General features: G+C 46.5%; 1 protein-coding gene across 2 annotated transcripts in view; it reads left to right on the forward strand.

Annotated features, from left to right (window-relative positions):
• ttll9 (tubulin tyrosine ligase-like family, member 9) overlaps nucleotides 1-9726 on the forward strand; it is a 120816-nt gene extending 111090 nt beyond the window's left edge. For both annotated transcript variants that reach the window (XM_078236335.1, XM_078236336.1), the window contains one exon: nucleotides 9564-9726. In XM_078236335.1, the coding sequence (XP_078092461.1) occupies nucleotides 9564-9631 (68 nt within the window). In that variant the 3' untranslated portion in view covers nucleotides 9632-9726. The remainder of the gene's footprint in view (nucleotides 1-9563) is intronic.
• Nucleotides 9727-14423: the final 4697 nt, after the last annotated feature.

A 14423-nucleotide genomic window follows, 5' to 3' on the forward strand; every position in this document is an offset into this window, starting at 1 on the left:
TGATTGTCGAGTGGTGTTCATTCATCCGTTGTCGTAGCGTCTGCATGGTTCCCCCAATGTACGATGCCTCGGGACATCCTTTCTTGCAGCGTATCAGGTAGACAACGTTGGCCGAGTTGCAAGTGTATGTACCGTGTACCTGGTGGATGGTGTTCTCACGTGAGATGATGGCATCCGTGTCAATGATCTGGCACGTCTTGCAGAGGTTGCTGTGGCAGGGTTGTGTGGTGTCGTGGTCACTGTCCTCCTGAAGGCTGGGTAGTTTGCTGCGGACAATGGTCTGTTTGAGGTTGTGCGGCTGTTTGAAGGCAAGAAGTGGGGGTGTGGGGATGGCCTTGGCGAGATGTTCGTCTTCATCGATGACACGTTGAAGGCTCCGGAGGAGATGTCGTAGCTTCTCCGCTCCGGGGAAGTACTGGACGACGAAGGATACTCTGTCCACCGTGTCCCGTGTTTGTCTTCTGAGGAGGTCGGTGCAGTTTTTCGCTGTGGCAAGTCGGAACTGTCGATTGATGAGTCGAGTGCCATATCCTGTTCTTATGAGGGCATCTTTCAGCGTCTGGAGGTGTCTGTTGCGATCCTCCTCATCCGAGCAGATCCTGTGTATTCGGAGGGCTTGTCCGTAGGGGATGGCTTCTTTAACGTGATTAGGGTGGAAGCTGGAGAAGTGGAGCATCGTGAGGTTATCCGTGGGCTTGCGGTACAGTGAGGTGCTGAGGTGACCGTCCTTGATGGAGATGCGTGTGTCCAAGAATGCAACCGATTCCGGAGAGTAGTCCATGGTGAGTCTGATGGTGGGATGGAACCTGTTGATGTCATCATATAGTTTGTTTCAGTGCTTGTTCAACATGAGTCCAAAGGAAGAAAATGTCATCGATGTATCTAGTGTATAGCATCGGTTGAAGGTCCTGTGCGGTGAAGAAGTCTTGTTCGAACCTGTGCATGAAGATGTTGGCATATTGAGGTACGAATTTGGTCCCCATGGCTGTTCCGTGTGTCTGGATGAAGAACTGGGTGTTGAACGTGAAGACATTGTGGTCCAGGATGAAGCGGATGAGTTGTAAAATTGCATCTGGAAACTGGCAGTTGTCGGCGTTGAGTACTGAGGCCGTTGCAGCAATGCCATCATTGTGGGGGATGCTGGTGTAGAGTGCCGAGACATCCATTGTGACGAAGAGTGCTCCTGGTTCAACTGCTTCATGTGTGCTGAGATTCTGTAGGAAGTCCGTAGTGTCGCAACAAAAGCTGGGGGTTCTGCAAGACGTGCCGGATCATCGACACGGATGCCATCATCTCACGTGAGAACACCATCTACCAGGTACACGGTACCTACTCTTGCAACTCGGCCAACGTTGTCTACCTGATACGCTGCAGGAAAGGATGTCCCGAGGCATGGTACATTGGGGAAACCATGCAGACGCTACGACAACGGATGAATGAACACTGCTCGACAATCACCAGGCAAGACTGTTCTCTTCCTGTGCGGGAGCACTTCAGCAGTCACGGGCATTCAGCCTTGGATCTTCGGGTAAGCGTTCTCCAAGGCGGCCTTCACGACACACGACACCGCAGGTCGCTGAGCAGAAACTGATAGCCAGGTTCTGCACACATGAGGACAGCCTCAACCGGGATCTTGGGTTCATGTCACACTATCTGTAACCCCCACAACTTTCCTGGACTTGCAAAATCTCACTAGCTGTCCTGTCTGGAGACAATACACATCTCTTTAACCTGTGCTTAATGCTCTCTCCACTCACATTGTCTGTACCTTTAATACTTGATTAGCTTGATTAGCATTCCAATCATTATTCTGTAAATTGAGTTTGTGTCTCTGTATGCCCTGTTTGTGAGCACATCTCCCACTCCACCTGACAAAGGAGCAGCACGCTCCAAAAGCTAGTGGCATTTGCTACCAAATAAACCTGTTGGACTTTAACCTGGTGTTGTGAGACTTCTTACTGAGAGAAAATAGAGCCAACGTTTTGAGTCTGGATGACCCTTTGTGTTATAAATAACTTATTTTTCTGTCATTGAACGTGGGTGTAATAGCATGCTAATTCACATCATTCAAGTCCAAAGTTGAGGACTGTGGTTGGGGCCTGGGAGAGGGTAAGGATTTTAGAATCAAATCACATACATAGCACAGACCAGAGCTTAAAACAATGCAGCTTTTGCCTAAAGAGTGGGCAGGTAGATGCAGTAATAGAAATCCAGATATCATCCTGTTATAAACTGCACTTGTAGGATAAAAGAACTTGGAGCTGTAGCATGTAGAATTGGGTGCAAGCAACAACACAGGTTTATTGAATAGCTGTTAACTTGACAAAGGCTTGATCTAGACTGAGACAAAAATCTGCCAAGCAGCTGACAATGTCACAAACTATACACGTGACAAAACTCTTAAAGTGATAGCGCAACAATACACATCCTACAACAGCTAGCTATATTTGACACAACTGGATATAGAACATACTGCACCAGGACATTGTAAACTAAAAACCTGTGCTCGGAAATACCAGGAATTTTCCTGCAGTTTCACTGGGTTACACAGGGCAGTATTACTGTGGATTTATAAGTTGCAAACTGCTGCACAATCCAGGGAACACTCAATCATAGGAAACGTTTTGGAAGTTGGGTTCGCTTGGCACGGCACAGAAACAGATAGTATAAAGAGTATTTCCGGCATTGAGAGGGTAGGGAGTTTATTACTATAATATTAACAACATTCATGTTCATAAGCTATGCATCTGGAAGATGATGTGCCATCTGCTATTCTGGTTATGGTTTGCACAGACTTCTACCTGTAAACTGAATAATCAGATCCATTAATACAGCGTTTGCTATGCTGCTTTTACCTACTCCCTCTACATTTCCCTAGCTCATGGCATATCCTCACTTGAGACTCCTTCCTTGTGCCAGCGAATTGCAGATGCTCCTCTGATACCCCTGCATTGCCCCAGTGGATAGCTCAGCCTTGTGTTTGCAGCCACCTCATCTTTCCACACCATTTCTAGAGGCAGGCACTGTTGAAGAACGCTAAGGATGACACTGCCACACTACCTGACCATGAATCCTTGTTCACTTTCCTAACAGCAGCCCACTCTCCCTCCAGATATTGGGGTCTCCTCTCCCACTCCCACCTCCATTCTCTAATATATCTATTAAACCTATCCCTCCCTGATATTCAGATATGAGGCCAGTCACTTACTGAAGCTGACTACTCCAGCCCTGAGTTCATCAAGCAGATTATGGTTATTGCAGGCAAAACCTTCCAGAAGTTGGACCTGGAATGTGAACGTCTCCATCTACGATGCACAAAGAATTTCATCTCTGTGTAACTTTAACGTGTTAAGTTTGTTTAAGTTCAGTTGAGTGATGTCTCCCATGTTTCCCTAATGCATGAAATAGTTTGTTACATTTACCAACTCAGGTTCTCTGCTGCTTTGGATAACTGAATAAGATTGAAAGAAGTCTTCCATTAAAATAATTTCCTTACTTTTATATATCCTTTCATCCCTTCATTGATTGGACAGTCCATCTTATACCAATTTCATTGTGTATAACAAGCCCTGTGGATGTACTGGTTGCAATGATTGGCATCCAAGGACTTAGAACAATAAAGGTTTATTGTTATCCCTGAGCAACCTTTATAGTTCAAACTGCCCAGAATGCGAGCTGACCGGGACTGTATTCGAAAATGTCAGCTGCCATAAGTGACCATGGGTGGTCCAGGCTTCATGTAGGTGCAGTGGCGGCTGTGCAGACACAGTGTGAAGAAACTTCTTTTAGAACAGTTATGAGTGGCTGATTTTCAGTTCCAACACTTACAGGATGACCACATATGAAGTCATGCAGTTTCTGACAAGTGATAGTTTGAGCATGACTGGATAGCTTTGAGTGCGCTGGGTATCTCTAACTGTGCTGGATAATTGTGAGCCTACTGGATAACTTTAACTTTGCTGGATAGTTTTGAGTGAGCTGGGTATCTCTGACTGTGTTGGATAATTGTCAGCATACTGGATAACTTTAACTGTGCTGGATAATTGTCAGCATACTGGATAACTAACTGTGCTGGATAATTGTCAGCGTACTGGATAACTTTAACTGTGCTGAATAACTTTAACTGTGATGGATAACTTTAACTGTGCTAGACAATTGTGAGCGTACTGGATAAATTTAACTGTGCTGGATAATTATGAGTGTACTGGGTAGCTTTGAGTGCGCTATCAAATTTGAAGTCAAATTCATTCCAAATGAGAACTTTTGATGTCAAATTGTAATTGAGAACATTGAGTACACATGAAACCAAAAACAATGTTAACATTTTTAGGTAGGGCAGGAGCTGCCAGTGAGGGAACAGTTGCCAGAATTGATAGCTATAATGAGAAAGAGTGTTCCCTGATAATTCAATTGTCAAGACATTATGTGACTGAGCCAGCAGAGCAGAATTCTCAAATTCAATTCCCAGTTTGCTTGTTAGGGAAAGCATGGCCGTAGGGGCAGACATGAATGGCCATATTAGCGCCCCCCCTGCTCCAGCTTTGTATATAGGATGGCTATAATGGTAACAAAGGGTAATCCCAGTCAGGACTATTCTCAAACCTGATCACTACCTAGTTACCCCTGTATCCTAGACTCTGATGCTCTCCACAGGCAAGATAGCTGCCAATAGTCACTGTGTAGATAAAACACAAGGAAAGGACATGATGCAGGTGCCCAGTAACTCCTTGAGAAAACCTTTAGGCGAAGGCCAGTAAATGGAAGAGCAGAGAAGCTCAGAAAGAGACAATGAGGTACCAGATTGTGGGATGCTGGACTAGAAGCAGCTGGCAGGGTTTAAGCTGGGCTGATGATGTTTCAGCTGGAAATGGAATCCAAGGTTATTAATTGTAACTTGTTTAGAAAAGGATGGCAGTTTGAATGGCCGCAAGTGAAAAGCTCATTTAAAGAGCTGGTGCAGTCAGATGGGCCGAAAGGTCTTATTCTGCACTGTAACATTTCTGTGGGAGGTTATATAGATCAGTTACTTACAGAGGGTAAAGAGGACTGTTGTATTAACTTGGAATTCTTCACATTGAGTTTTGGATTTCAAATGGGGAGGTGTGGATTAATAAGTTGGGGGAAAAAAGTAGTTGAGTCTGTGGGAGATAAAAAGATACAAATAAACCACTCAGCCATCTCAAATACTAAATAATCCAAATTTTGGCAGGAGGTTGGGGGGGTGGGGTAGACTGGGTGTTCATGTGGACACCAGGGTGATGAAAGGTATAGGAGGGTTCATGTATGGTAGCACAGTGATTCTCCCTGGAGTGCGGGCATATACACAGCAAGTAAGAGCTGCTCAGATTATTCAGTTAAGTATGGTTGTTCTCAGTCCTTGATCACCAGTCTTTGGGAACCCAGCACTTGTACATGATGTCAGGAATTGGCAGAATGACATAGCAACTTCACTGCATTGACCCACTTGTATTGGGCAGAAACATCGCAGACAATTGGACAAAATTTGAGAAAGAGTGGCATATTTACTGTGGTGCCAGTCTGTCAGACAAATCCAGGCAGGTACAGGCATACACGTTATCAAACTTAGCAGGCCCTGAGGCCATTGAGAAATTTGAATCTTTTATTTATTAATAGGAGGAAGAGAAGAAGGACTCAGAAATAGTTAAAAATGTCCGAGTACATATCCATGTCAGTAAAAAACATCATATTGGATAGATACGCGTTCAATACTACCAACCAAAAGTTTGATGTTTCAGTCACATACCACGACTCTAAAATCCTTGCAAAGAAATGTGCATTTGGCACCCTCACCAATCTGTGAGAGATCGCATTGTGTGTGGGGTCCATATTGATGTTGTCTGCAAGCAGCTTCTTCATGAGAAAGATTTAACACTGGAATCAGCCATCAGCATCTGTCATACTGAATGAGCAGTCAGGAAGAAGCAGCAAAGAACTAAGTTGGAAACAAGTTTTTGTGGTACAGGGCACACCCTGCCCCAACTGTGCTGACCATCACTCACAGAACAGAATTGCATGTTTGGCATTTGGTAAATGCTGTAACAAATGTGGCAAATGGAACCATTTTGCGAAATGCTGCATACCAAAGCCACATCAGCCGCATCGCAGCCAGTCACTATTCCAGGGTTCGAAGCATGAACAAGGTAAACAAATTGGAGCTCAGAGCAACCAAACCACTGAGTCACCAACAACACTCTACTGTGAGAGTGTCGATACCATTGCGAGGAAGTGAGATTTCACCATGTTAAACGTTGTCTACAGCAATACAAAGCTAATAGTGAATGTCGACATTGGAGCAAAGTGCAACGTACTGCCCAAGCAGATGTTGCAAGAATTGACTCATATGCAGCACCAGATTCTAATGCTCAACTGGACTTCACAGCATATGGCGGACAAACTACCCATACGGAAGGTGTGGTCACTCTCCACTGCGTGCATCCAGTTTCATGTCATTGACCAAAATGTAAGCCACTCTTGGACCTTTGGAACAGCTGGGGCTAATCCACCGTGATCCAGATGTACGCAGTCTGCAGCACGAGGCCCTGGAAATGATAGAATATAAATACGAATTGAACTGTGTTGTCAGTGGGAAGCTACCTGTAATCATATGAGGCTAGATCACTCGATTCCACCAGCAGTGTGTGCTGTGAGAAGTGTTCCCGTAGCGATGAAGCAGAATTAGTGGATGAGCTGGACTGGATGACAACACTGGGTATCATAGCTCTCATAGACAAGGCCACACAGTGGGTTTCAGCAATGGTGGCTGCAGTAAACAAAACTGTCAGGATTTGCATCAACCCAGTTCATATTAACGAGGTACAGCTCAGACCTCATCACCCTATGAAGATGATTGAACATGTAATAGCTGACATAGCCAATGCCAAGGTTTTCACCATCCTGGATGCGAAATGCGGGTTCTGGCAAATCCTGCTGGATGAAGAATACTCAAAACTCAGCACATTCCAGTAAGCAAATACAGTTTTCTGCATATACTTATGAGATCTCCACTGGCAGTGAGGTTTTCCAATGGTGTTTATAGCAACCCTTTGCAGGCCAACCCCTGAAAAATCATTGTATGTCTTTGTTGAGTCCTTAACAGAATCAGGACCATACAGTGAAAGCTCAACCCTGCTCAATGCAGATTCAAGGTCAACCAGGTTTTCTACAAGGGTCACTGACTCACAGCTGATGGTGTGAAGCCAGATCCATTCAAGACAATGGCTATACAACAAATGATGTGGAGATGCCGGCGTTGGACTGGGGTGAACACAATACACATCTCTTTAACCTGTGCTTAATGCTCCCTCCACCCACATTGTCTGTATCTTTAAGATCTGGTTGGCTGTAGCGATTCGCATTCTAATCAGTATTCTGTAACTTGATTTTGTGTCTCTGTGCCCTGTTTGAGAGCACATTTCCACTCCATCTGACGAAGGAGCAGCGCTCCGAAAGCTAATGGTATTTGCTACCAAATGAACCTGTTGGACTTTAACCTGGTATTGTTAAAACTCTTACTGTATACAACAAATGGCCATTCCTATGGACGAGCACGCTTTGCAGTGTTTCCTTGGTATGATGAATTATCTTTCCAAGTGCAGTGGTGCAGTGATCTCACCGAACCCCTTCATCAGCTCTTCATCAAGATGACGAATGCTGTTAGCAGGAGCACTACACTATTGCATTCAACAAGCTTAAACAGGCACACTGAACCCCACCGGTATTACAATATTTTGACCTGTACTCCTACAGGCAGATGCCTTCCAGCACGTACCTGCACAATTTGCATCCAGAATGGCAGACCAGTAGCTTTTGCACCAGGGCCTTCACTGACATTAAAACTCGTTATGCCCAAATTGAGTGAGAATTCCTTGCCAGTTTTTGCTTGTCAGCTATCCAGCATGCTATCAAATGCACTAAGCAGTCTATATTGAAAAATGCAAGGAAATTAATTACTTAGGTAATATCTGAATGTATTTAGATTTTCATTTTGTCAAAATAAATCATTCCACTTTCAAGTGCTTTTAATTGATTCCCAGTAGCTTAATTCACTTTAATATTAATCAGGGTCTAGACTTTCCACCCACCCACTGCCCAGGTCTCAGGGTCCAAATCTCCCAAATCTCTGGGCCTAAACTCCTCCAGTCTGCATCCTGCGCCTCCAATATCAGGGGTCTAAAGTCTCTTTCCTGTATCTGCTCCCTCCTTCCAGCTTCCAAACTCTGGCCCCAAATGCTTCCCCTTCCTCCCCTCCTACCAGTCTCTGGGCTTCAGGACTCACCGACCTCTCTCAACAACCTTCCCCCACCCACCCAAACTCTATCGATGATACCCCACTCTCAACGTCACCCCTCCCCTCCTGCATTCCCCAATACTTCCTCATCGCCACAATCCTCACTGCTTCTGCTCCAGTTTCAGATCTTCACCAGGAAAACGTCACTTCCCTGAGATCAGCAATCTCTGGTTGGGGGAGGGGGGGGGGTGGTCAAGAAGAGGAGGAAACGACGGGAGGGTCAGGGGTGGGTGAAAGAGGTGAGGGAGAAAGTAGGAAAGAGGAGAAGGGGTAGAGAAAGAGAAGGGAGTGAGTGGGGAAAATGGGAGAAGTAGGGGAGAGGGTTAGAGGGGATGCATGTGTGGAGTTTGCACATTCTCCTCGTGTCTGCGTGGGTTTCCTCCGGGTGCTCCGGTTTCCTCCCACAGTCCAAAGATGTGCGGGTTAGGTTGATTGGCCATGCTAAAAATTGCCCTTCATGTCCTGAGATGCATAGGTTAGAGGGATTAGTAGGTAAATATGTAGGGATATGGGAGTAGGGCCTGCGTGGGATTGTGGTCGGTGCAGACTCGATGGGCCGAATGGCCTCTTTCTGTACTGTAGGGTTTCTATGATTTCTATGAAAGAGGGGAAGGCAGTGGAAGAGGGGAGGGGAAAAGGAAGATGGGGGAAAGAGGGGAGGGGAGAGGAAAAGGAAGATGGGGGAAAGAGGAGAGGAGAAGGAAAGGGGAATAAGATTGTAGGAGAGGGGGAGATGAAGAATTGGATTGGGGTGTTTGTGGTAGCAGGAGAAAGAGTGTGTCCCTCCATAGTGCATTCATAATCAGCTGGGAGTTGAGAAGACTTGGCTGTATATAGTCACATTTCATTGTGATCACTGCAAGACGGCAAATTGATGACCATTATGTCAGTTGACATCGCAAGTATGGTTCTGAGTGAAAATGGAATAGAATGATAACCAGATGATTGCTTCTGAGTGCAAGTCATAGTCATAGAGTCATAGAGGTTTACAGCATGGAAACAGGCCCTTTGGCCTAACTTGTCCATGCCCTTTTTTTTTAAACCCCTAAGCTAGTCCCAATTGCTCGCATTTGGCCCAGAGTGATAGTAAATGATGGTAAAATTATTGCAATTGGGTGCAGTTGGCATCAAATGAATGCTGTTCAAAGCAAATGGTGTTAAATGATGTGAGAAACCTCGAGTGCCTGTTCTCCTCAGTAACTATCCCTAACACTGACTGCAGCCTATGTCTCATTTGGTTATGTTTTATTTGCAGGCTGCATCAATGACCGGAAGAAACAGTTGTGGCATCTCTTTAAACCACTGATTATACAGAAGAAATAGCAGCAATGAGCAGCACTGTAGGAACTGATGAAGAATGCATATGCTGTAGTACCCCTGTATCTGAACTGTAATACAGGACAAGGCAGCCTGTCTGCAATTGTTTGTGTGTCCCTGTTTATCAGTCTGTACCCTGCCCTGTATCACACTGCAGACTCAATCTAACCTCTGCAAGATGATACATAGCAGATGCTGTACTTAGTTTCTGCAGGTCAAGTTCAGTTTCACTGCAGTTCGTCCAATTTGTTGTTGCTCTGCACTGCAAAGTGTTAGTAGATTGGAAACACTCAGCATGACCCACTCTGGGTTTATGAATGGATGATCACTCAAGCCTGAATATATTGGAAAAATATAACCAAGTCTAAGGAGGATCACACGGAGGTTTCAGTGGCAGATTGGAGCTGGGAATCAAAATCCCAGGAATGTGGAGCATTCGCAGTTTGTAGAGACAGGACAGTGTTGTATCCATGATTCAGTCTGTACCCAGACTGTAACACACACCTGGACACCACATCTTAGACAAGATAGATGTTATACGACACCTTGGGGTGAGCTGGGTGTCTCTGCCGTAGTCTGCTGTTAATGGTTAATGTCTCACAATGGAATGGGTGGCCTTCGCATCTCATTAACACTGACGATTTTCAAATAGGTGCCCAACCGCATCCCCATCTCAATGTCTTTTTCAAGCAATCAACTCCTTTTAATGTGGAAACTGAGTCAAGCAATATGAATCAGACCGTAGAATCCCTACAGTGCAGAAGGAGGCCATTTGGCCCATCGAACTTGCACTGACAATAATTGCACCTAGGCCCTATTCCCTTAATCCCACGTATTTATGGGGGCAGCATGGTCGGTGCAAGCTTGGAGGGCCAAAGGCCTGTTCCTGTGCTGTAATTTTCTTTGTTCTCTTTGTTTGTTCTTTGTATTCTGCTAATCCCCTGATACGAAGGGGCAATTTAACATGGCCAATCAAGTTAACCCATACATATTTGGACAGTGGGAGGAAACCAGAGCACCCGGAAGAAACCCACGCAGACACTGAGAGAATGTGCAGACTCCACTCAGACAGTCTCCTGAGGCCAGAATTGTCCACACGGAACAGCCATGGGGATCAAATTCGCACCTCAATATGCCAACATCTTCATGCACAGGTTCGAACAAGACTTCTTCACGGCACAGGACCTTCAACTGATGCTATACACTAGATACATCGATGACATTTTCTTCCTTTGGAGTCATGGTGAACAATCACTGAAACAACTTTATGATGACATCAACAAGCTGGACACACACATCTCCATTAAGGACGGTCACCTCAGCACCTCACTGTACCGCAAGCCCAGGGATAACCTCACGATGCTCCACTTCTCCAGCTTCCACCCTAAACACGTTAAAGAAGCCATCCCCTACGGACAAGCCCTCCATATACACAGGATCTGCTCAGATGAGGAGGATCGCAACAGACACCTCCAGATGCTGAAAGATGCCCTCATAAGAACAGGATATGGCGCTCAACTCATCGATCGACAGTTCCGACGCGCCACAGCGAAAAACTGCACCGACCTCCTCAGAAGACAAACACGGGACACGGTGGACAGAGTACCCTTCGCCGTCCAGTACTTCCCCGGAGCGGAGAAGCTACGGCATCTCCTCCGGAGCCTTCAACATGTCATCGATGAAGACAAACATCTCGCCAAGGCCATCCCCACACCCCCACTTCTTGCCTTCAAACAACCGCACAACCTCAAACAGACCATTGTCCGCAGCAAACTACCCAGCCTTCAGGAGAACAGTGACCACGACACCACACAACCCTGCCACAGCAACCTCTGCAAGACGTGCCGGATCATCGACACGGATGCCATCATCTCACGTGAGAACACCATCTACCAGGTACACGGTACCTACTCTTGCAACTCGGCCAATGTTGTCTACCTGATACGCTGCAGGAAAGGATGTCCCAAGGCATGGTACATTGGGGAAACCATGCAGACGCTACGACAACGGATGAATGAACACCGCTCGACAATCACCAGGCAAGACTGTTCTCTTCCTGTGGGGGAGCACTTCAGCGGTCACGGGCATTCAGCCTCTGATCTTCGGGTAAGCGTTCTCCAAGGCAGCCTTCACGACACATGACAGCGCAGAGTCGCTGAGCAGAAACTGATAGCCAAGTTCCGCACACATGAGGACGGCCTAAACCAGGATGTCGGGTTTATGTCACACTATCAGTAACCCCCACAGCTTGCGTCCTGGACTTGCAGAATCTCACTGGCTGTCCTGTCTGGAGACAATACACATCTCTTTAACCTGTGCTTAATGCTCCCTCCACCCACATTGTCTGTATCTTTAAGATCTGGTTGGCTGTAGAGATTCGCATTCTAATCATCATCATAGAAATCATAGAAACCCTACAGTGCAGAAGGAGGCCATTCGGCCCATCGAGTCTGCACCGACCACAATCCCACCCAGGCCCTACCCCCACATATTTTACCCGCTAATCCCTCTAACCTACGCATCCCAGGACTCTATAAGGGGCAATTTTTTTAACCTGGCCAATCAACCTAACCCGCACATCTTTGGACTGTGGGAGGAAACCGGAGCACCCGGAGGAAACCCACGCAAACACGAGGAGAATGTGCAAACTCCACACAGACAGTGACCCGAGCCGGGAATCGAACCCGGGACCCTGGAGCTGTGAAGCAGCAGTGCTAACCACTGTGCCACCGTGCCACCGATGAATCCTATTTTCAGTCTGAATCAGTATTCTGTAACTTGACTTTGCGTCTCTGTGCCCTGTTTGAGATCAGATTTCCACTCCATCTGACGAAGGAGCAGCGCTCTGAAAGCTAATGGCATTTGCTACCAAATAAACCTGTTCGACTTTAACCTGGTGTTGTTAAAACCCTTACTGCCAGAATTGAACCCAGGTCCCTGGTGCTATGAGGCAGCAGTGCTAACCACTGTGCCACCGTGCCACCGATGAATCCTATTTTCAGTCTGAATTGGCCAGAGCTGCACAATACTCCAGCACTGAGTCCGTCCCTGTGGCTCAGAAGGGAAGGGGGGAGAGCAGGAGAGCAATAGTTATTGGGGACTCGTTAGTTAGAGGGAAAGATAGGAGGTTCTGTGGCAGCGAAAGAGACTCACGGATGGTATGTTGCCTCCCGGATGCCAGGGTCCATGACATATCGGACCGTGTTTTCAGGATTCTTAAGGGGGAGGGGGAACAGTCACAAGTCGTGGTACACATCGGTACCAACGACATAGGTAAGAGAAGGGACGGGGATTTAAAACAGGAATTTAGGGAGCTAGGGTGGAAGCTGAGAGCCAAGACAAAACATGTTGTCATCTCTGGTTTGTTGCCGGTGCCACGTGATAACGAGTTGAGGAACAGGGAGAGAGTGCAGATAAACACGTGGCTGCAGGGATGGTGTAGGAGGGAGGGTTTCAGCTACATGGATAATTGGAGCACATTCTGGGGAAGGTGGGACCTGTACAAACAGGACGGTTTGCACCTGAACCAGAGGGGCACCAATATCCTGGGAGGGAAATTTTCTACGGCTCTTCGGGGGGGTTTAAACTAATTTGTCGGGGGGATGGGAAAACGAGCTGTAGTCCGGAAGTCAGTGTTGAGTGTAGTGAGGTACTGAGGAGGGTATCAAGGTCGCAGGAGTGTACCGGCAGACAGGAAGGTGGGTTGAAGTGTGTCTACTTCAATGCAAGGAGCATCCGAAATAAGTTGGGTGAACTTGGAGCGTGGATTGGTACTTGTGCCAATGTGATGCACTGTAAATCAGGACAATGTTCAGTGTGACGCACAGTAAATCAGGAGAGTGCCCAGAGTGACACACTGTAAATCAGGACATGCACTGTAAATCAAGACAGTGCCTAGTGTGATGCACTGTAAATCAGGACAGTGCTCAGTGTGATGCACTGTAAATCAGGACAGTGCTCAGTGTGATGCACTGTAAATCAAGAGTGTCCAGTATGGCACACTGTAAATCAGGACAGTGCTCAGTGTAATGCACTGTAAATCAGGACAGTGTTCAGTGTGATGCAATGTAAACCAGGACAGTAATCAGTATGACACACTGTAAATAAGTGGCACACTGTCAATGAGGACAAGGTCAGGTGTGACGCACTGTAAAGCAGACAGTGCCCAGAGTGACGCACTGTCAATCAAGGCATGTCCCAGTGTGACACATTGTAAATCAGGCCAAGCCCAGAGTGACCAACTGTAAATCAGGACAGGGCCTCGTGTGATGCACTGTAAATCTGGACACTGCTCAGTGCAATGCACTGTAAATCAGGACAGTGCTCAGTGTGATGCACTGTAAATCTGGACACTGCTCAGTGCAATGCACTGTAAATCAGGACAGTGCTCAGTGTGACACACTGTAAATCAGGACAGTGCTCAGTGTGACACACTGTAAATCAGGACAGTGCTCAGTGTGATGCACTGTAAATCAGGACAGTGCTCAGTGTGACACACTGTAAATCAGGACAGTGCTCAGTGTGATGCACTGTAAATCAATACAGTGCACAGTGTGACGCATTGTAAATCAGGACAGTGCTGAGTGTGATGCACTGTAAATCAGGACCGGGCCCAGTGTGATGCACTGTAAATCAGGAGAGTGCTCAGAGTGACACACTGTAAATCAGGAGAGTGCCCAGTGTGACACACTGTCAATCAGGGCACGTCCCAGTGTGACACACTGTAAATCAGGACAGGGCCTAGTATGATGCACTGTAAATCAGACAGTGCTCAGGGTAATTAATGCACTGTAAATCA

The sequence above is a fragment of the Mustelus asterias genome, chromosome 20 (genome assembly GCF_964213995.1).
Source record: "Mustelus asterias chromosome 20, sMusAst1.hap1.1, whole genome shotgun sequence".
Classification (NCBI taxonomy): domain Eukaryota; kingdom Metazoa; phylum Chordata; class Chondrichthyes; order Carcharhiniformes; family Triakidae; genus Mustelus; species Mustelus asterias.